This window comes from Anopheles merus, chromosome 2L, assembly GCF_017562075.2.
Source record: "Anopheles merus strain MAF chromosome 2L, AmerM5.1, whole genome shotgun sequence".
NCBI classification, from domain to species: domain Eukaryota; kingdom Metazoa; phylum Arthropoda; class Insecta; order Diptera; family Culicidae; genus Anopheles; species Anopheles merus.
The window spans coordinates 29,981,269-30,004,797 of NC_054083.1; the positions used below are offsets into that span (position 1 = coordinate 29,981,269).

At 46.2% G+C, this 23,529-nt stretch overlaps 1 protein-coding gene across 3 annotated transcripts; it reads right to left on the bottom strand.

Annotated features, from left to right (window-relative positions):
- Positions 1–186: 186 nt before the first annotated feature.
- LOC121592880 lies at positions 187–22,678 on the bottom strand. 3 transcript variants are annotated; one of them, XM_041914741.1, is made up of 10 exons: positions 22,589–22,678; positions 21,701–21,846; positions 13,551–14,913; positions 5,254–5,434; positions 2,435–2,564; positions 1,974–2,114; positions 1,765–1,834; positions 1,504–1,661; positions 1,221–1,428; positions 187–835 (listed from the first exon to the last, which is right to left on the bottom strand). In XM_041914741.1, the coding sequence occupies exons 3-10, from the start codon at positions 14,903–14,905 to the stop codon at positions 658–660; spliced, it is 2,421 nt and encodes an 806-aa protein (XP_041770675.1). In that variant the 5' UTR covers positions 14,906–14,913; positions 21,701–21,846; positions 22,589–22,678; the 3' UTR covers positions 187–657. The 3 variants fall into 3 exon arrangements, with proteins under 3 accessions (XP_041770675.1, XP_041770676.1, XP_041770674.1); XM_041914742.1 differs by lacking the exon at positions 21,701–21,846 and having other exon boundaries at positions 22,589–22,663; XM_041914740.1 differs by lacking the exon at positions 22,589–22,678 and having other exon boundaries at positions 21,701–22,507.
- Between the last annotated feature and the right edge of the window lie 851 nt (positions 22,679–23,529).

Sequence of the window (23,529 nt, forward strand, 5' to 3'; positions counted from 1 at the left end):
GTTGACGAGGTTACACTACATACAAGCTCCTGGTACTAAGTGAAACTAAATTTCAATCCTTGACACAAGAATGATGAAGGAAATAGCCGGGAATTGAACCTCACTCGATATCTACAAGAGTTGGAACGTCGAATAAACTTAAAAAAATAAGTATAAGTAACAAAATATTTAAAGTACAAGTAATTGTTGTTTTCATCCTGCATTGTTGTTAAAAATATACTTTATTTCACTGTTCAATTTCACGATCGATTATTCTAATGCTTCTAATTATTATCACTGTTGAAGGGCGGTTTCTTCCCCTTACAGTTTATATTTTACATCGTACATATAACATATCGCTATGTATTTTTAGATAATTTCTAACTTTCCATTCATACACTAATTATCCTCGCACCTGTGGACAGATCACTTAAATGCTAGTGGGTGTTACATTTACTACACATACGAATCTTTGCATCTTTTACCTAAAGGTTCGATACAAACTACCATCCCCGTTGGATGGTGGGTCCATTGAGGAGAGGACGAGATGTAGCATCAACAGAGAGCTTTCATCGCCATATCGTGCGCATTATGCATGTATTCTAGAAGACTAAATATCTCAATCTCTTCTGTACAGTTTCACACGCAGACACACACACACAGGTCTGAACAGCTCGTCTAGTTCCGTACCTTCGCCCTGACCGGTACCGGCGAGTGTGATGGCGTTCCATTCCGGCTGTCGGTGGTGCTGCCATCCACTGAAGCACGCCGCACCGTTTCGGCCGATCCGTTGGATTCCAGCGATGCTTCATACTTTTTGATGAGTGCATTATTGTTTGCATACGTCACCTCAAGTCTACGATGAAGCAGGGATTAAAAAGATGATCAATCTTAAATTGCTCAACCACCACCTCCCCGAAAAACCAAACGCCTCCCGAAGCGCATGCAGGACAATGTGGCTAATCCGTTCTCCTTCTTCCGATGGTTTGGATGAGTTTGGCCAATAGGGTAAAGCGAAATTTTAAACATGCAGGTCTTATCTGCCCTTTTTGTTAGCGGAGGACGGCCTCGAAGAAAGCATGAAGGACGAGTTAGTCAATTCAGAGGGAGGTTAGTTAGCTTGGCAGTTGAATGAATTCAGCGTTTGGTGTACAGCGATTGTTAGTCTTCCGATCAACACGGTGTACCTAAACCACAAGCGATTTCCCTTCTCTTTTTTGTTTGGCTGTGTGGACGCTTACTTTGGAACTTCCAACGGTCGGATCAAGCTTTGTATGATCTTCCGATTGGCGGATAGTGCCGGACCACTCACGCACAGTGTGGCCGACTTCAGGTAGTTGACCAGATCCTTGGTGTAGTTCTCTTCGCCCTCCTTGCTGACCACCGCCTTCGTGTCCTTGGAGGAGTTAAAGTTGAACGGAAATACTTTGCGGAACTTGGAGCGAAAGCCTGCAAAAATGAAACGAAACACTGATGCGGTAAGACCATCTCCAGCACCAAACAGAATGGACCACTGGAACATACCATTTTGCGTTGGCTGTGGCGTAATGCTGCAGCTGCGTGCCTTGAGCGCATTCTTGTCCACCGGTAGGTTGATGTCGTGCGACCACCGACCGCACGGTGTCGATTTGTCCAGCAGTCGGGCTCGGGCGCACTGTTCTATCGTTTCGGCACAGGTGTGCCTGTTGGGTGATGATGTAAAAACGAAGGGAGGGAAAGAGAAATACGACTCAGCATGATTAGATCCCGCTTGCTTGCCTGTGGGACGAGGTTTCCTTTGCTTACCTGCCGCAAAAGCGTGCCCACTGTTCCGCCCTAAATCCTCGTCCGGTATCGGTTTCGACTGGCGATGCCCCTGTCCGAGGGAGGGAAAACACGTAATGACGAAAGCAAACGGAAAAACACGGACGCCGCAAATCGGGGGGGAACAGCAAGAAAGGTAAATGGAAAATATCTTCACCGAATAACGCACGGCTCACCGGTCTGACACTTACCAGCAAAGAGCAGCAGCTTGGCACAGCGCGTCCTGCCCTGGAGGGCGGCCTTCATCAGCGGCGTGAAGCCGAGGTTGTTCTTTGGATCGATGATCAGGCTGCGACATTTGGTGATCAGCATGTTGACCACATCCGAAAGGCCTGGTGTGAGTGAAAAGAGACAGGAGGTAGATAGCATTAAGCTAGTTTGGATTTGGGTTGTCCAGTTTTTGATTGGAGAATCCAATGACTCATCTCTGAGGATTCCAAGGATCCAAAACTCATTTTAAATTTCATTTTAGACAGATGCTATGCAACCAACATCACCGCATCTCATGGCCAATGACCTCAAAGAAGGTTAATCATACAACGCGCACTTGATACATTATAAGCTAACACCTTCTGCATGCATATATTTTCAAATCTTCCGAAACATGAACATGTTGCATATCAATTAACCACTCCTCCCGGTACACACTTACCGGCCTGGGCAGCAAAGTGCAGCGGCGTGTTGCCCTCGTTGTCCGGTTTGTTGACATCGATGCCGGGCAGTTGCAGGAACAGCTCCAAAAAGTTGGTTAAGTTCGTCGAGCAGATGTAAGAGATGGCCGTCTGGAAGTAGCGGGAAAGGGACAAACGATCAGACCTCTACGTACCGGCACGCTATGTCACGTATGTGTGGAGTTACTTGGGGTGAATTTATTATTTTTACGATTGCCAAACAAACACGAACTGGGACCAACCGACCACCGTTTCCCGGTGTTGGTTGGACCGCAAAGTATAGGAAGTAGCCAGCTGTCACGTCGCGACACGCAGAAGGTTAGGTAGTGTTGTTTTGCAGCCGATCAACATACTAATTATTGCGATCAAAATTCAATGTATGCCAAGTTTCTGTCAATTTTAGGTACTATTTAAAAGCAAATCATTGGATAATCTTTGATAGATAGATTCGGAAAATAGTTTGCAATGTGCTCGATTGAATACGATAAAAATATAGTCTCTCGCGAAACAACAATGTACAGACACGTTAAGCCTAATATTTACATTTACTATAAATAGAAAAGACCAAAAGGCCAAACCGGATTAAATCGCTTCTACACCCGTAAGGTCAAGTTGTATTGACGAGTCTTGATTGTAATGACAAGATTTTAAAATAAAATTATCAAGGTTTTCGTCTTCTATCAAAGGTCGTTGGTAGCGATATTATGAAAACAGAAGCATATTGGAACCGTAATTTACATCCAATTGCCAGTAATAGAACCGAATAAATAACAAACTTATAATAAAAGCGTTACAGTTCCATTGAAATAATGCAGAATTTTTCTAAACACGTGGCAAGGTTTGGCAAAATATTGCAAAATAACAACATGTTGGTGGGTCCGCTCATAACACGGCGCACGGCGCTGGTGCACGAACAGCACGAACTGTGGCGTAGAAAACAAACAGGAAAAAGGATCGGCCACCAAGCCAACAAACCCAAGCATTTTAATGCATTCCACTGCCACCGTCCTGTCGCTTCAATTGTGCCAGGGGAACTAGCTAATAAATGCCACCTACCGGCACCAAAAACACAAACACGATTTGCGATCTGCCCTGGTCGGGAAAAACCTTTCTTTCATCTGTCGAGCACGAAATGGATTACAATTATTAACCCGGACCGGCGGGACCCCGGTCAGACGTCCCTCCGCCAGCGGGAGGTGGGAAATGTGACGCCCGTCAACAGCGTAAACAAATTGCGCCGTTCGCATCAAGTGCGATGGAAAGGGGGGCCGACTTTTCCAAACCCCATTTACACGATCGTGAAAAGCACAAAACGATCGGTTTTCTTTCGATGTTTTTTGTTGTTGTTGTCTGCTTGCCGTTGTTGTTTTGCATAGATCGTTGCAGTGGTATAGTGTTGCGCTCATTAGAAGAAGAATATTGTTCTAGTCTAGATTAAAATTTAAAATTTGTCCACCTTCTCACCGACCACACCGCTGCTCAGCATCATGATCAACGTGCAAATAGTTTACAAATCACCGCTCGAAATGGGCCGGGACGGGACGGAAAAACAAACGCTCCAAACCCGGACGGTAGTGTAAACGTATTGTTGTTTTGCGCCAGTTTCGCCACCTTTGCGTGTTGTCCTTTGTGGCTGCACCGTGGAGTTTATGTGCCTTTTAATAGCTCCCCGGAAAACTATAAACCCAGTGGCATAGGTGCTGCTGGGCGGACTTACGAATTTCCTTTTCCCACGTGTTTGTAAAGCAGAGAAATGTTTTACTACCGAGCAGAATTCATGGCACAAGCGCTCGGTCAACCTATTATGGTCTCCGGTGTGTTTATCCATGTGTGTGTGTGTGTGTTTGTCGGGAAATGACTGCTTTTCGAAAGGTTTCCTTTTCAAGATGAAACAGTCTCAGATGGGTAAAAGTAGCAAAAAGCGTCATGTTTGAATGGTCAGACGTAGATGATTCACTTGGATGGCTGAGCGAGAAGATCTGGTTTGCTGGCGTGTGTGTTTAAATTGACTAAACCGAACTGCTGCCCCATGCCCCACGAAAACATCCACGCCGACACAATGCGGCAACGGGAAAGTGATTAAAAACCTTCCAATTGAGTCAAGATTTGCGCGGCGGCTGTGGCCGATCACGTCAATGCTGCAAATAGCTCAAGCTGACTCGGGCGGCACACCGTGGAACGGTTAATAACTCTCGCGCAAAAGCCGGCAAAGCTTTTCCAGGAAGCATTAGCTTTAAAACCTACATTTCATTACGAACTGAACAGGAATTGCTAGCAGTTGTATACTGGAATTGTTTGCATTTTCAAGCACACTCGCAATTACATAAACAAAGAACAAAATACGATACACATTTCACTCTACAACACTGCACCTTTACAGATACAGAAATGTGATGCTGTGTGCAGAATGCAAGCCTGTCAAGTCCGATGACACGCTCCAATTCGTTGCTATGCTATGCTCGTTTGAGACAGTTTCAATTATTATCCTGAATCGTACGAGAGCTATCACTCAGCAGTGTGTCCCGGGCGTACGAAAGGAACATTGGAGCCGTTGTTCTTCTATAGACACGATGGAAAAGGACAATAATTTGCACTTTATTTACACCCCAAGGCCAAATAAGGAAAATGGTGCATTTCCATACCACTTGAAGGTATGTTATGTGTGTTACCATACTCCTGGTCAATAAAGATACACCCGGCTAAGCTATACTGATTGATACTATTGTGTAATAGTTGCTTACAAATGTGCTCATTCTTCTGGCATTCTATTAAATTTCTCAAAATAACGTGAAATACATACCCTTCCGCTGCGATCCGTTGAGTTGAGATTCTCCTTTGAGATACCATTCTCCAGTATGTCTCGGAACACTTCCTTCAGCAGATACTCGTTAGCGTCGCGCGATGCCCGCAGCAGCGTCGTCACCGTCGGCACCTGTTCGAGACTCATCCTGAGGGCGCGTATTCGTGAGCTGAGTGTTGGACTGAAAGAAGAAAAATACAAGTGAACGACAAACAGATCTTGAATAAAGGTCCAAAGAATGATTGTTAGTTTCTTTAAAAAAAAACACCCCAATTATAAATTAATGACGTCAATTTTCGACCCAATTGCAACAGTGACCCGGGGACTGCGCAGGGCATTTAAAAGAAGTATTTCTTCTCTTCACAAACCCCAACGTTCGCTCCAACTCCATTGCACCATTGCAGCCGGCTTAATTTCGTTCCAAATGGCCCATGTCACTCGGCAACTCAGGAAGGGATTTTGTAAACCCCTCGCCTATTCCCGCCTGTGTTGCATCGCAAAACGGAGCATTGCATCAGAGTTTTTCACACCGAATGCCGTTGACCGAGCAGCGTGTGCTTTACCCGTGTGTGTGTTTGTATTTGGGTCCTGCCCAAGCGAACAGCGTCTCTTACACGAGCTCCACAAAACCAAGACGTGAAAAGGCGACGAAAGCAAGCTGCGGCGTTTATGCTGCGGTGAGGGCAGTAAAGTAGTACAACATTTCCCACATGGGGAACTGCACCACTAACCACAGCATCATGTTTTTATTTTTTCTCTCCCACATTCCCAAACTACGCATCGGCTGCTTTCGCTAGTTTCTTGCCCTCGATCAATCGATATAAATAGCAGTTCTTGGGCACCGAGTGCTGCAGCAGCACAACCGCATCGGACGGCGTTGCTTCACTACCAAATCACGGGGTTAACATCACAGTTACATGTCACCTCCCCCCGGGGAAGGGGAGGAGGGGGGCAGTTCTTCTCCCGCACCGTAAAGTGCATTGCTGACGCAATACTCTTAGCGGGCTGCGTTTCGTGGAAGTACATCGTTTCCGGTGCGAGCGCGTACAGTGCCATCGCGTACTGCCCAGTGTACTACACTGTAAGTACCGCCGTTCCAGAAACTCTCCATCCGCGCCATTCCATTCTACCTACCAGCAGTTGAGCGAAGTTGATGAGTGATTTGTATTTTAATAGGCTCATTAATTGAGACGAGACGCACGCCGAATGGGTCAGAAAGCAAACAAGCCATTGCCAAACGCAATTACACGTAAGTCGCTTAAGCTGAGGTCACAGTGGTACAAGTGGCATACTAATGAGCGCTGCTTAAGGAAGACTTCCATGGCAAGGAGGAGCTGGTGTCGTCAAAATTTACCTTCAATGCACCTTGACGGCATGGTTAGGTGCGAATGATTGCAATACTAATCCAATAACTTGTGCAACACTAAATGCTTGTACAATGATCCATTTGATGGTTTACTAACAGAATAATTAGATAAAATGCTTACCGCGTCTATTTGACTACATCCAGAGATATTTCTACTTCCCTCACTAGGTGTACCACGTAGCACAAAATAGCTGTTTACACTGACTTTTAACTCGTTACGTGCACCGACACGTTGAAACAGATGTTCGGTACACTAGCTAAATTCCTTTTAAATTCTTTGAATCTCTTTGAAGCGTTACAAAAACACCAAACCCAAAATGTTCTCTTTCGCTCTCTGGTTGGAGCGCCTTCAAGATGCGTAGATGCGTAGTAGCGCAAAGTGGAACCCGTCCGAAGTGCAAACATGACGCTTGGGGAATAGTATTTTTAAACACTTACTCGAAAACGATCGTACGCACCCGGCACATGCCACAGATGGCATTAGCGATAATAGCACGCTTGTGAACAAGTGGTTATGAACAACGGGATAGGTCGTCTATTGGTTACAAGGGCGGAGATTATCTTCTTTGATCGTTACTACAAAGAAGATCGTGTTTAGGAGATGGGAATGGTGTTGAAAGATGCTGAATTTCTATAACAATTGTATATAACACCGTTGGTCGTTTGTTTGGTCAAAAATTTCCTAGAATCTAGAACGGTGTTCTACAGATCAGTGTTGCAATGGATCAATCATCGATCGGGTTCGATCAAGCCGATTAATCGATCAACCAGATGGCTACACTCCTCGACGTGCGATGATGGATACCATTTTTTGTCTGAATTTCCCGTAAGAAAATCAATGTTCAGCCCCAGCATACATTCGATCTTCAGTGGATAGGATCTCCCGACATTGTTGACCTCCCATCAAGTGTGGTCGGCTGATAGTGACCGGGATCACTTGGTGAGACGTCAGCAGCCACATGTGGTATGGGTTACGGTTTTCCGCGAACGAAGAAGAAACGTGTTCGCACGAAACGTGTCTGTCAGTGATCGCCGCCTTGCAAGACTCGAATCTCGACCATTTGATGCTCCACTGAATGCTGAAGACGTAGAGCACACATATTGCGTCTTAGTTCCTATCAACATTGTAAAAAGAAGGTCAAAAAAGTGCAAAACCATAAGCGAAACACAGGACCAAAAAATTGAACCCGGGACGCATCATCAAATCAACTGGTTTGGAGCAGAGATTTCGTAACCGCTCGGTACAGTCGTACGTACGGGCAGGGTACAATCACTTCTAACCTCCAATCTGTGGCAGGCATTTTAGTTCGATGTTTACGTTTGTGGCATTCGGAGGTATGCTCTCTCTCTCTCTGGTACTATCATGTCCTTCCCTTTCAACTCTACAAATGCTGATTCGGTTCGATAGTGAAAGTTATGCGGCACGACCTCTTGGTGGGGTTTCGGTTTCGGCTGATAACGGTGCTGGCGGTTAATGTTATCAAACTTCAAAACATTCCTTACTTCACTCAATGTCACTAAAGAAACAGCGGCGATTAACTAATACACTGTGGCTGTATGGGCAAGATGTGCCAGCCAGATAGGAGGGTTGTGATGTATGCATGTGCAAACTGGCAATAGCAACTGGATTAATGTTTAATTAGCTTTTCTGGACATCGGACCATTAGTTGTGGAGCGTTTTTCTATCGCCTGTGTACATGAAACCCGACACAGATTTCGTGCACGAGCGGTAGTTTAAATACGGTATGATAAATTATCACAACATTAACGTCCTTGCCGCATACACAATAAACACACACACAGATACACACGATCTGCTTGTATTTTCCCTTGGGAAGGGGCAAAGACGAATCTTTGTGGAGTTGGCAAGTTTGCACAGGCGTTGAAGCGGTGTCCATTTTTCATCTTCATTTCCAGCGCGCCAGTACACGCCTGAAAATCCCCAGTCCTGTACAAATAGGTCCATCCATGTTCTACCCAGGAGCGTGGTGGTGGGGTTACTCCGTGGTGCGGCCAAAAAAAACCTCCATATCATCCCTCTTTTGCAAGTGAAATTGCTGCGAAACACGTCATCACGCTGCCGGATCGCTGCGGCTCGAACTGGCCGCCGGACCGAAGACGCAGAGGTGATGCCGGCATGTGCGATACATTCATCTCTTTGGTGGGTAAATATTTATCCTACAACGTTTCTTTCTACCGGCGCGGTGTTGCCGTTGGTTCGTTGGTGGTAAATTTTCCAGTTTCTCGCCAGCTCACACACCTTCAGCGGTTTTAAGCAACTTTAGATACAATTGTTTCTTCGTTTGAACAGTCGGAATGGGAAGTGACAATGGCATACTTTGTAGCATCACCCACCCAATCCACCCAATCCACCCGGCGTGATTCGTGGCGGGTCAATTGACAGAGAATTTAATTTGTACAGCGCGCGATCTTCCTCCGTAGCTTCGTTGATTGATTGTACCTTGTGAGGGGAATTGGCCGTTCTCTCTCCGAGCACTGCTTTACTCAACGTCGGACGGAACTGAACCGTATTTCTTCCGTGTTCCATCTACTAAACGCTTGCTGGACTGCTGGACTGCTATTAATAACGCCACTGCGATCGATCGATATGGACGATAAATCAGACGAAGATGCATGCCTGGAAGGTACAAACCCTTTGAAGATCACTTAGCCTGAGAGGCTGGCGCAGTGATAAAAACAGCCCACTCTTCCTCTTCTGCAGATCCTGGCGATAATTCTCGCACGTAAAGCTGTCGTGGGGCAGCTAAAACAAGTGGGTTTGTTTATTTTCGTACGTGGGGAGGCGTTCAAAATGGTTCACTTCACTCCCCCGGATTTTCTGACGGCATCGAAGTTCCCGCTAGGTTCGCCACAGAGCGCCACAGTTTTCGCACAGGTAGCGCTTCTGTTTGGCTGTTAGTATTTATCCATTTTGTAGTAGAATCTGCAGTGCAATGTTTAACTGAGGCGCTCTAAGTAAGTAGCTTCTGCTGCTTTGACTGCTTTGAGTAATGTGTGCGATAAGTGATTGTGCGTGTGTGTGTGCAGGTGTATCGATCGCAAACTACTCAAACAAATCTTCTGGTAGGCGAATAAAAAAAATGGGCTCAATGATAGGTTTCCGACCAGACCGATGATGCTTGTTTGTTTGCAAATCTGGCCAGCTTTTGATTTACGAGCTGCCGGGTGGAGCAATACCTCTCTCTCTCTCTCTCTCTCTTTCTGTCTGTTTGGGCCAAAATCTTTGTTCCACTGACGGGCGTATTATCAGCTGCCAATTACCGCATATGCACAAGCTGCAGGGTGGTGCGTGCCGAGTCAATTTCAGATACCGATCTGGTCCATTATTTATCGCGCAACTCCGGAGCTGTCGGAGCTAATTACTCTGTGTGTGTGTGTGTGTGTTTTGGCCGTACCCGATGGCTCGTGGGATCCCATTTCTCAAGTCACATTCAGCGTCGGCCAGCTGCAATTGAGTTGACATATCTTTGTTCACGATCGCAAAACGATCGAGCGAGGGTTCATCGTTTACAGCAACTTCCCCCTCCCTCTTTGGAATCAACGATTGGCGAGAAGTTTACCATACGACCGACGCAGCTCAGTGTTTACAAACTGTTACCTCCCGCTTGTTGATAATTGCTTTCTTCCGGCCATCTTGTTCAGACGCTTCCGGTGTTTTGGTTGGCGAACCTCTAAAAAACGCCTTGCAGTATGCAACTGTCGTTGCACGAGCGAACTTTTACGATGCAGACTACTAGTTGTAGAGACATCCGCCATCAGCAACTTTGATTTATGTGAATTTGCCGTTGTTTGGCTCGTTGTACAGTTTTGCAAGGTTTCACCAGCGGCGGTGGTGTAACCACTGTCTACCGTGTTTTTTTTTTCTTTTTTGCCGGATGATGATGATGATGATCACGATACTATCGTTGGTGTTGTGTGGTTTATTCTACCTTTAATTATCTCACTCCTCACCTCAACCATGGCCATAAATAATATGGGACGCGCGGTGTGCACGCTTTCGTTCATAATCGCCTATCAAAATCGATCTGGCTGCCAACGACGCCGCCGCCACGGTTGCCGAAGCTGTTAACACATTGCACGGCCTGTTCGTTTTCATGCATGTCTTTTATTTCAACATTTCTGTGATGACAGTTTACCTCCCAATTTCCCTGCTCCCAGTTGGGAGGGCGTGGTAGGGAAGGGTGCTGTGCAAAAATAAAAATCACATACACACACACGTACGGACCTACCAAGCGCGAATGTTTGTTCCAATTTTTCGCCTCCATTTCGAAGGACTACAGCCCGCGACTGTGGTGGGATGAGGTTGCGTTTTTCGGTAGCCGATCGTTAATGTCAAATGCCACACGGCCACTCTCAGTCAGTTACGCTTGCCGCCGTACTTTTGGGGGTTAGCGGAGCGTGGTGGGTGTGGCATGTTTTCTGTATTATATTTTCACCTTTTTTAAACCCTCCTCCGATCCGTCCTACCACAACCTCCCTTCCAGACGGCGTTCGTGGGGGATCGATGCTGGATTGATATTTTTAACGGACAGCGTGCAGTCCGTGTTTGTTTACCTATTCATTTCCGCGGCCCAATAAGTGGCGTTTAATTATATTTATGTGCTGTGTGTGTGTAGCTCTCCCCTTGCTCTCTTTTTCTCTCGCTTGCTGATTTTTTTCCACCCTTGAGTTGCTAAAGAGCTTCTGCACTCGCAAGGTGCAGCCGGGGGAAACGCTATGAAGGGCAAATGGAAACCGACAGAACATTTGCACCCGGATTTAACATTTCCAAATCGATCGCTATCTGTTTCTTGCCCGGTCGCCGGTTGAATGATTAAGCAGGTGAGTTTTTTTTTAAATTTTGGAGAAAGAAAGGCATGGAAAATTGAGCCGTTAATATCGGCAGCACGCGTGGGCAACGATAAACATGCGGGTAATTGCTGCTGTCGGGGAAATTGAGTTACCCGAATAATTATGGAACGTGTACTAAGGACAGGATTAATCGTAATTGAACGTCCAACGGTGAAGCTGTTAAGCCATCACGCGCAGGATGTGATTCTCGGTAGTGCAAGGGATGTAAAGAGAAATCTAGATCAGATTTTATAATTAATTCATTGCATATGACCCAACATTATTTCGGATAACACAGTTCATATGTAAATTACAATATTTTTTGTGGCCAAACAGTCACACAAGGCATCGTAATCGATTCATAAAACACAAGAATCAACATCAACCACATCCGATACCACCATGCCGAACATGCTTCAGCCGCCCGATCGATCATCCTCCGACGAGCTCGTTTCGCTCAAATTTCACCATCAAATTAATGCAGCCCGCATACACCGCGAACCACAGTGGTGCAGTTTGAAAATAAATATAACTCACGATTTATAGTGCCCGTGCTGTTATGCCCGCGGCGTGCTGCGCTCCGACTGCGTCCGGCACACACCGTGACGCACGTGTTTCAGCTGCGCTGCTGGAGAAAGGCGTACGAAAGCGGCAGCTAACGGTCGGTGTCGGCTGGAGCTTCTGAGTACTTTTTTTTGTTATTGGCTAACGCACAAACGCGGTAGTTCGTGGAATTATTTATCGTCCCAGTTGACCACACACCCCACACACACACGAAATTCGCGAACTAATAAAACCGCGGAAGTTGATTATTATTAGCCCGCGTTGTGGATTTTCTCGAAAAATCCAACCACAAACAACTGCACGCCCGCGTTCAGAAGATTGGGAAGTGAAACGGAAAACAATAGCCAATGCTGTATAAATTGCACACAAACGTACACGCACGACGCCGTAATTAAACTCGAGGGAACGGAGACGAGCGAACGAGCACGACCGTACACTACGAGCTGTTGGACGGTGAATGAGCCAAACGGTTTGGCTGGTTGTTTTAAAACGCGCCAGACGGCCAGCAACCCCGTACAACATGGTGAGGATTTTTGACGTTCGAATATCGCTGCATCTCGCTCATTTGCTCTACCCGTCCTTTGCTTGGCTGCAGTGCTCGATTCGATGTGAGCTTTTGTAACTCACTCTCCCACTTCACTTCGAACACTTCGTCCACCGTTGTCCATACGGCTTTCGTTGTGCTGGTGAGAATTTAATTTTGTCCACCAACACAATCGCACACCAGCACGAGCTTTTTGACGGCCTTCTTAAACCCACCAAAAACCCTCACAACACCTTTCAAAAACGATCACCAGCGAGGGAGAAGCGTTGGAGCAGCGTTGGCGAGCTCACGAAACCCGGTTTTTTTCCCTGCGGATCCCCTTCAAACTTTCCGAGCAAAAATCTACATGAATGGTCGTATGGTTAGATACGTGGGCATCAACACCAACGACCATTACGCAAATCTCACTAGCTTCAGGGCTAGTGGTTTACATTGGAGTTTAGTATTTTAGCACCGTTAAAAGTGCAACCAATCGCACACCATCGCGTGGTTTTTGGCGGCTATCTTGAATCCTCAGAAATCCTCGCTCGAACCGTCAAAAACCATCGCAACTACTTAAAAAAAGCATCGCCAGCGAGGGAAAATCGCACCGATTTGGAGCGTGCGCAAGGGATTGAAATGTTTCACGCGTCGCAGCCAGTGTGCGAAAGCTTGCAAAGCAGCCGGTGTGAAATATTTCGAGCTTTAAGTGCATGCCGTTCGCAGGGGTTGAGATTCATCGAATTAATTTACGTTGTATAATGGATTGTTTTACGTTTTTGTAGTTGTGGTGATACATTGATCTAAGTAAAATGTTCACATCTACCTTAGTCATAGGCAACAGTAAACATTGCTTAGTAAACAAAATGGCTAAATTAGAGAAGATGATAAGGTTCTGTCATAAGTGTACTACTGAACTGCTCATTGTCAATATTATAATCAGATCATTTCTAACGGTTTGCAAACACATTTAAATCAGTAACTTCCACTTACCTTTTCGTCTCCGGCTTGCCTCGGTCCGACCCCATTAGCACCGTCGTACTGACCGGTGCGCTCGGCTCATGGTTGGCACTTTCCAGCTTCTTCAGCGCTCGATTCGTACGCCACCGCTCGACAAAGTCCCAAAACTGTGCCGTATTACGGTCGCGTCCCAGGTTCGTATCTCGCGCACACCGAAACTTGCCATCGTCCACCAGACCGCCCTTGAGCAAATCGTTCCCATTCGCCGACTGATCGCCGGCCGTCGTCCCGTTCCGTTCGTCACCAGTGCCCGTCCCGCTACCACCACCGCCACTTCCGTCCTGCTCACTGTCCTCAAACTCGTCCTCCTCCTCGTCGTTCAGCGTGGCCGAAACGGCCGTCTCCATGCCCTCGTACCGATCGGTGTACTCGGGCACGGCCAAAAACTGGCCGCCCTTGCCGTACATCGAACGATGGCTCCCGTTTCCAGCCGGCTGTCCCGACTGTCGAATAATACTAGACACGTTGATCTCCTCAATCCGTCGATCCTTTGCGTCACCACCTCCACCGTTCATCTCACCCGACTTGCCGTGGGTCGTGCTATCCTGTCCCCTCGCCAGCGCACCGTCCATCGGTGCCAGGTGTGGCGAAATGAGTGACTTTGACTGTCGCCCGGCCGGTCCAGCCACACCGCCCGGCAGCTTGCCCATCGATTTCGCACGCGTCCTCGCCGTTAGGGGAGCCTTGGCCGGGTGCGTCTGCGATCCGCTGCTCGCGATCGTGCGCAGTATGATGGTTGGCTTCTTGGTCGGGTGGTTCCACAGCCCGCCGAGATCGTCGCCCGATCGCTGCCGACTTCCGGCATTGTTGTTCACGTCCTCCGAGCTGGGGAACTTTTGATTGATCGATGGCAGGGATTTCAGCGACCTGCTCGCTCCGGTGCCTCCGGACAGTGACGTGGAGCTGTTGTTGCCGGCCTTCTGGGCGAAGGCTTTCTGGCGTGCCGTTTTCGCCTCGTTCGAGCTGCCCGGCGAACCCTTGGGCGACGACAGCTCACTGCCACTGTCGAGCGAGCTTACCGAGGGCCGCAGATGGAGGACGATCTTGTTGTTCAGCTCCTTTGGCTTGAAGCCGGCCGAGCTGGCGTGTAGGCTGGCGGTGGCGGACGTTGGTGTGGGCGTTATTTGGAGCGATTGGTGGGCCCGCGTCTGGGCGGCGGTGGCTGCGGTTTGCTGCGACTGGCTGATGAGCGTCCCGTTCACGTACTGCATCGTACCGTGGGCCATCCGCTGCTTCTGGACGGGCGTCGTCGAGGGTACGGCCGGGACGGCTGGTTCGGGCAGGGAAAACCGTACCTTCCGGTTTGTTTTCGGCGGTGATCCGTCCATTTGTACAGCTGAAATGGGGGGGGGGGTAAGGGTAGAAAGTTTTATTTATTTTCTGACTGTCGAATCGCAAATAACACAGAAAAATAATCAAAAGCGAAAACTTTATTGCAGTTGTGCTTGTGGGATTTATTTCTTTCCTTCCCAGCATCGCTGTTTTGATAACATCTGTCACGTACTGGTTTATGGTTGTGGGTTGTTGTTGCTATACACTTCTTTAGCACCACACGTGCAGTTCGTCCCGTAGCATGGATACACCGAGGGCAAAAAAGAAGCGTAAAAACGATGCCATAAATCAAATCTAACCAGCAAAGTGGGGCTGCATGTGGGGGGAAATAACAATAACCAGATGGGACGCTGCTGTAGCGTTCAACTTTCTGTTTTGTTTCGTTCGGTCTTAACCCGTTTAAAAGCTGAAAAATATGCACAGCATCTGTTTAATGGCATTGTGGGACAACACGAATTAAATTGACTAAGTCGCGTTTTATTTTGTTCGAAGATCGAAACATATTAAATCATTAGAAGGCTTTAAGAATACTTATAAGAGTAACGTTTCCACTGTTCAAACGTACAAATCAACGGAGAACAATTTATTTTCCCAACGTGCCCATAGTGTTGTGGTGTATAAATAAAGTCTCCACCAAGGAGGAGGAGGAGGAGGAGGAGGAAAACAAACGAAACCAACCAATGTTTTTCTTTTATTTCACACCAATGTGTGATAAAATGGTATTGCCAATGGTAATGATCGTATTTTGCATCAACAAATGTGACTCATAATTACAAATTTAACGCCAATGGTAATAATAATAATAAACTTCGCTTTCGGCACATCGTAAATCTTACTGGTTTTATGTCGAATTAGTAGAAGCTCGTGGTAAAGGATGTATACAGCAATAATGTATGGCGTTATGTGGTTAAACCAGAGGTATTTCATTGTGTTTTAGCGAATCATAAAAGGAAAAGTGAAGATTAACACTATTTTGAAAAGAAGTCCCTTATAATTCGAAAATAAGTGAAATAAGAGAATAAGGGAAGTGCCTATATACCTTTTCAAACAATGAAACCGAACAAATCTGGAACAATAAACTATCGCTCCACTTGTCAGCGACAGTTCCCCATTCGAACAGACATATGTAAAGTAGGTTAGATAGAGTGTCAATTTGGTTAAAAGCACGTATCGGTAATCTCACGATACCGACGTGTCTCCGTGCTTCGGTTCGCCCGTTTTTTTTCCATACCCCGCACCGGAACCGTGCACCAGAACGTTTGCCCATTTTCGTTCCGGCCCGTGTCGTGCTTGCACGCTCATCCCTTCGGCGGAGTGAAAAGTGAATCGAGCAGCTTGATCGAGATTGTGCGCTCGTGTGAGTGTGTTTTCCACATTCAACCCCCGGAATGACGTACGCCAAGCAACGCCGTAGAATGACGCATGTATGCCACTGGGATGGGCAGTAGGTTCGATCGAAAAATGCCCCCCCCCCAAAAACACTTGCGCACCTAAAAGGCGCGGGATCCGGTTTAATCTTTGCTCGATTTTGCCTGCTGTTCTGTAGTTGTTGTTGTTGATCGGCAATTTGTTTTCCAGCCCGGCGATGGTATGCGAGATCCGCCTTGCGTTATTTTGCTATTCCATACACCCTCCCTCTCTCCCCCATCCATCTACAAGGGAACTTAGCGAGACGCGGGGCATGAGTTGCCGAAAACCGCTGCAGGAACAAAACACGAACTATGGGCCGATTGGAAATTTTCCAGCGAATGAAGTGGTTTCTAGCCCCTCCATTTCCTGCTATTTCCCCCTCTCCGCTTCGGTGTACACATTCCTCCCGCCCGACAGGTCACACTCGGAAGCGTCGATTATTGATTACCGTTTGGTGTCTGTGTTGCAAACTCTAGCACTTTATTTATTTCTTTGCCATTTTTGTTATTCCAAAGCGAGCACGGGACGCGATTTTTTGTTTTGCGTAAGTGAGTTTTACCCCTTTTGTTTTATGCTTCCCATTTGTTTGCTACCCCGTAAGTCCCCTGGCAAGGAGCGGTGGAGAGGTGCGATAGGACGAAACGGAATGGGCAAAAAGCACGCTATAATAGTGATAATTATTGGCTAAAGTCATTGCCCTTTAGGTAACCCTTCAAATGGAATGAAATGAGTAAAAAAAACCTACTTTGTATTGATGCGGCATGCATGGGAAACAATTTCAACGCACACCAGGCGTCTCCATCGCATTTTTGTCAAGGCGAAAATAAAAAGCAATTATAAACAGCAAAACTACGAAATAGACATTTTAATATTGTTTTATAGTGTAAGGTTTCTCAATTGATTTGAGTATAGGCTTCTTCTTCTTAATGATTGAGACAGAAAATAACCATAAAATATATTATTTTTAAAATTCATCCTAACTCGGAACAATAAGGTGTTCGTCTGCATTGGACCAGATATGTGCTAACTTCTATCTGATGGAACATCACAGAGCTTTAATAATAAGGCAGTTACTCTTTAAAAAATCGGCAGAAACCCAAGTAATATTATAATTAATTTTTGAATCTATTGTTTTAAAGTTAGGTTAGTGGATTGAATACGCGTTTAGGGAGTCGACATGAAGTACAAACCTAATCTATTTACTGACATTAAAGACTAATGACTATAATTATTCAATTTGAGCACCATTTTGGCATTTGGCTAGTTACATGAGCATTATGTTTAGGAAAAGCGACTGATCGACTTTTAGCGGAGCTTATATAATTCACACCTTTGCCAGACAGTTAAAGTTATACAATTTAAAGCTTTTTTTAAGATAACGATCTAAAAATAAAGACTTTTTCTTGCAGAAGCATTGCTAAAGAGCATCCTCATCGCTGTTTGAAGAAAGTATTCCGATACAAGGTTTAATCAACTGTCCAGAAAGGCTCAAAGTCATTAGATGGTTGAAAATATAACCTGTGCGACAGCCGGCACTTTTACCGCAACCATTCCAACACTAAGCTCATCAATACCTCAAGGTCACATGTTTTAAACCAATTTTCCTTTTGGATTCCCACGTTCAAACTGGGCACATTGGCACTGCTCATTGCTCTGCATTGCTTCCCATTTTGCCAACGATTTAGTGCCCAAATTGTTGCCATTCAGGATCAGTTATCTCTTTTTTTTCCTCTTCGCTGTAATATCGTTTGTAGAAAAAGCTCATCAATCAACGACTGCTTCGGTGCCACTGCAAAGCACACGCGACAACACGCGAGCAGTTGTTTTTTGCATACTCCGCTCAAGGTGAATCCGTGCAGGTATCGCACAAGCAAAGCATAGAAAAAGTAACACTTTGAAGGTTCTTCTTCACTGTGGAACTGGTTGGAAGGATGTATCCATACCGTGGAGCGTCCGATAGCGTGACCGTGGGCTGTAGTTGTAATCGAATTCGCTACACTTTGCTCACATTATCTGGCGGTGCTTTTACACGGGGCCGCCCCTTTCAGTTGCGTGAATAGTTTTGCAACCGCCACACCAAGACGCTGGGGTGGCTTTTCACACTCTCGTCGGCCAAAAAGTGGCTTCATTATGCGGCGTGTAGGTGTGTGCCGGGGGTTTCTATGATGGTGCGATATTTACGCCAACATCATTGGAATGATCGTAGCACTAAAGGATCACGCTTGCCGCCATTAGCCGCCAGTGACTTCTTGAGTGTCTTTTGTGCGTTCGTCGTTAGTTACGTGTTGTCGCAGCAGTAGGACGGGTCGACCGAAGAGTCTCGTGCTGCTTCAACTCCCCCTAAATAGACACACGTTTGTCGTATCCCATTACACCGCGATGAATGGTCGCTGGCACTAGTGTTGGGTAAAGTAGCACAATTAAGTGTGCTGTGCGCACACGCACATTGCCTTTAGTGTGCTGTGCGCACAGTGCTAGCACTTTCGCACAGTGCGCTCTCTGAGCACAGTGCGGAAGTGGTAGCACAGTGTTAGCACTTTCGCACAGTGCGCTCTCTGAGCACAGTGCGGAAGTGCTAGCACAGTGCTAGCACTTTCGCACAGTGCGCTCTCTGAGCACAGTGCGGAAGTGCTAGCACTGTGCTAGCACTTTCGCACTGTGCTCAGAGAGCGCACTGTGCGAAAATGCTAGCACTGTGCTAGCATTTCGCACTGTGCTCAGAGAGCGCACTGTGCGAAAGTGCTAGCACTGTGCTAGCACTTTCGCACTGTGCTCAGAGAGCGCACTGTGCGAAAGTGCTAGCACTGTGCTAGCACTGTGCGAAAGTGCTAGCACTGTGGTAGCACTTAAGGCACTGTGCTGTGCTGTGCGCACAGTATGGTGTGCTGTGCGCACAGTGCGCACAGCAGCACTTTACCCAACACTAGCTGGCACGCCTGGGCGGGGGAATTAATACGGGCGGTAATTTATGTATCGTGTCAGCATAGTGCGAGCATCGCGTGTGTTCGAAGTTGGAGTAGGTAATGGTTGAACCGAGCCTACCCACTATGGGGAAGGCAGTTTTATTTCAAATCCAAACCGGGTCACACACTAACCGCCAAGTGTCGGTTACAAACGGTTTCGCCAAGGGGAAGCAGAACGGAAAGAGTTTGTAGAATCATTACTCCAGTAATCGCTTTTCCAATTCAAGGTGTTTCGTATCACACTTTGCCACACACGCACACGTGGCACATTCGTTTGAAGCTACCTCCCGTGCGGGTCACGTGTAATATGCTCCCGATTTAATGCACTTAGCACAACTCCATCAAACTCCTGATGCAATGTTGGGCGCCCCCATCACTAGAATGCCTTATAGGCTGGTGTACAGGACCACGTGACCTTCGAGAACCTGGAAGTGTCTGATACCCGATGCACATTCACCGACCCGAGCAATGTTTGCACCGTTAAATCGATTTTCTCCGCTTCTTAGTGCAGACCGGTTTTCCGCAAAACTAAATCCCCTCGCTGTTGTGTGTGTGTGTGTGTGTGTGTGTAGTTGCAAGCGCACTGGGCACACGATCCGCGCAATAAAGAACGGGCGGCGTTCGTACGCGTGGAAATTGAAAGTGACGCGCGGACACGCGGACAAACGCGAGTCGAGAAAGTGAAACAAATGCAAAAAAAGACATGAGAGGGAATAGCAAAATCCAATCTATTTTTGCACTGTTGGACTGTTTGTCTTTTTCCCTTCTTTTCTTTTCGCACAAGTCACTTGCTAACGCACCCGAGGGGGACAGCTCAAATGTTTGCACACATGACCTATTAAAAGACAGCGTACCGGTCAGCGCCAATTGTTCGTCGGAGGGAAGTTTGCGGGGTGACTGTACTGAAGTTCACTTGTATTTTTGCACTGCAGCTTACGGGTTTGTTTGGTTTTATGAGTGATTTTTTTTTATTAGAAAATTGTTGTTCTGTTCCCTATTGTTACAATTCTTGTTTGGAAGGTTTGAGAAGGATTCGGCCGAAATTAGGGAATCATGTTGACGGTATGATTAAGATACGAATTTACATGACGTCTATAGAATTGGAGATGCCACAGTTTCAACTGATTCCTAGTTGTATGTAGCCCAAACATCTTCAATAAATCTTTCATAAGGATTCGACTACAAGAGTAAGGGAACTTTCTAATAAATTTAAAGAAATTTCAATCAACAATGGAGTTTAACCAGTCAGAAATCATTGTCAATAGATATTGCACTTAATGTTTTTAATAATTAATAGTTGCAGGGGTTTCAGAGGTTCTACTAGTTGTGGGGCACTTTCGTGATACTTTCTTGTGGGAAATTAACTGTATATGATGGGAATTCCTTCTCTATGGCACTCTTTTTAGACAAATCCAACAGGAATTTTCAATGTGAATGTTCAAAAAGTGTGCTAAATAGTGCAATTCCCATCATTAAAAGTTCATTTGCCATAAGAAACAGTCCTACTACTATGAAAACCCCCTGAAAACCCCAGTTCCATTATCCAGTATATGTTTAAATTCTACCCCAATCTCAAGCAAATAATTAAGTTACAACGGAACCATTTCAAACGAACATAACCTCCACTTCCATCAGCTGGTAGACGCGGAATGTACGCATCTAAAGGTGTAATTCCCTTCACCATCGCTGTTTACTTTTGAACGAGGTCAAACAGTAACCCTAAACACGCCCCATCCCTCCCGAAATCCCTTTCGACGCCAATCGCCACCAACGGCCGCCAAAGCAAAGGAAACAACTACAACAAAAACCCGCGAAGAAGATTGATCTATTTTCGTACCGATATCGCTTCACCCACGCTTGAAACCACATCCACACCGCCCTAGCGTCCAGTAGCCGAACCGGACATGCGGTCGAAAACATGCCAAACGATCCCATTTTGCGCTCGATTAGCGTTTTTTTTTTGTGCGGTTTGCCACGGTCCGAAAATGTTCCCATACTTCAACTTTGTAAAGCTTTTTCCTCTCTATCGCTTTCTCTCTGTTTGTCTCTCCCTTACTCTCACTCGACTAAATGGTATGGTGGAACGAGTCTAATGAGCTATGAATTAACCTTTTCCGCCTTCCCGATAGGTCACGGCGATGGACGGCGTGGGATGCTGAAGGACGTAAAGATGCGTTTATTTTTATGCCAAAAACGGCCGGTACCTTGGTCGGTGAAGGTTGTCCTGGCTATTAATAACCTTGACACTAAGTTGCAAGTAAACGACGACGACGACGACGACAACGACATGCTGACACGGGATGCGTTTCAGCAAAGCAAATGTGGAAATAATGGCAAATCTATACCTCTTTGTAGACAAGTTGGTAAAACACACACACACTAGAGTTAATGTCTACAATTATTTAAATTATATTTTACCTTTTTACAATGTTTTATGTTCAATCAGCTGCAAAAGGTACTCGTAAATGGCACGTTCTTTCAACTATTTCAGTGTGTTCAACTTTGTTTTGGTCATCCTTTTAACAACACTACAATAAACACTGATACTGAAGAGCACCTGTTTCCTTCACAGCGGAAAATCACATTTAACAGTTGATAGTTTTTTTCTCCTGCCGCCCCTTTAATTTTAAGGGTAGGTTATGGTTTGACCCCTTCTCTGTTTAGTTGCACCCTTTAATTGTGGCCCCTAACCATTAAATCTAGTAACCATTTGCTTTCTATTCACTGCACGCCTCCTACGACGGTGGATCGGAACCGGAACCATCAACTGTTTACCCCCGCGCACGGTTCAACTACCTTTTGCGTGTGCTTTGCTCTGGTTTCATTCTGTAGCCTCATCGCTCCCCGAAACGCTTCCCCTAGCTCTTTCCTCACTTCCGTGACACTGACGGGCGTGTTGTGTCAAGCCCCGGTGGGCTCCAAAACGCTCGCTTCACAAAATCAGCGCCAGACACCCGGTACCCGGCCTGCCGACCGCCACAACACAGCGACAACCGCGACACGAGTTGACGAGAGCTTCACCAAGGGGGTGCTGCTACCGCCACTGTTTGCTTTGATAGGCGCTGTTTTTTTGATGATGCTTTTGTTTTCTCATTCCTTCATTTTGACACACTTCGCACAACACTTGTCAGTCGCACTTGCCCGGTGGTGCCGGTGGTCGGTAAATTCGGCACCATTAGCCGAACGATCCAGAAGCGGCTTGGTGGAGCGGGTAAGGAGGAATGGAAATTTACACTCATACACCTCAAAAAACCCATACACACACCACTCGTTTTTCACGTTTGAAGGAAAAACTGCACGACCAACCTGCACGACGTTCGTCTATCCGTCGATGGTGGCGCGAACCGTGAAACAATCGTCGACACCGCCGGTGCGCCTCCGTCGACGGTTGGACGGAAAATGAGGAAAAACTGAAAAGCGTTGCAATGTTTTTATAGCCAAAGAGGTGTGCGCGCACACACACACATACACATAGAGACGTTCCGAACGGGCGTCGCGTCGTTTCACGCAGTCCAGAGCGGAAAGGCGAATTTTGAAGCGAACGAACGGACCCGACCCGGGGTGTATCGGCGTGGTGAGAGTTTGTGTTGATTTTTTTTTAAAGAAAAAAAGGGTAAGTTTAACTGACGTGGCGGCTAGGAGTTGAGCAAACAGTTGAGGTAGGTCTAGGGTGTATGTAAATATTGTTAGAAAATTATTTTTGTGTAAACTTATACTTTATTGTTGTCTAATTAGATTTACAGAGTTTTCCTTACTAAGAGTTATCGGTTGCCGTAAATACTCATTACGGCGACGTAAACTCTCAATTGGGAGGCTGTCATTTCTATTACAGCCTTGTTAAGTATAAATCGAGCATAGTAAAGAACGAAAGCGGCCTAAATTTATATTTGGTTACAAAATCCGTGATCGCAAAATCCTTGGTCACAAAAGGCTTGGTCGCAAAAGGCTTGGTCGCAAAAGGCTTGGACGCAAAATTCTTAGCCGTAAATATCTTAATCGCAAAATTCTTGGTCGCAAAATTCTCAGTCGCAAATATCTTAATCGCAAAATTCTTGGTCGTAAAAGGCTTGGTTGAAAAATCCAGAATAGGCCACTTTCATTGTTCACTATACCCGATTAATACTTCACAAGGTATTAATCGAAATGATAGAAATGATAGTGCCAAATTGATAGTTTATATTGTCCAGATGAGTAGTTGCGCCGTTCCAAAGCCGGATTGGCTAGGTAAACCCTGTATTTTGTATATA

Excerpts from the sequence above, each read along its gene's own strand:
- LOC121592880 (XM_041914741.1), bottom strand. The coding sequence starts at position 14,905 with ATGGACGGATCACCGCCGAAAACAAACCGGAAGGTACGGTTTTCCCTG. Across the intron at positions 5,435-13,550 it reads GGCAAGCCGGAGACGAAAAG|TCCAACACTCAGCTCACGAA; the intron begins GTAAGTGGAAGT and ends TTCTTCTTTCAG. Across the intron at positions 1,429-1,503 it reads GCCACAGCCAACGCAAAATG|GCTTTCGCTCCAAGTTCCGC; the intron begins GTATGTTCCAGT and ends TCATTTTTGCAG.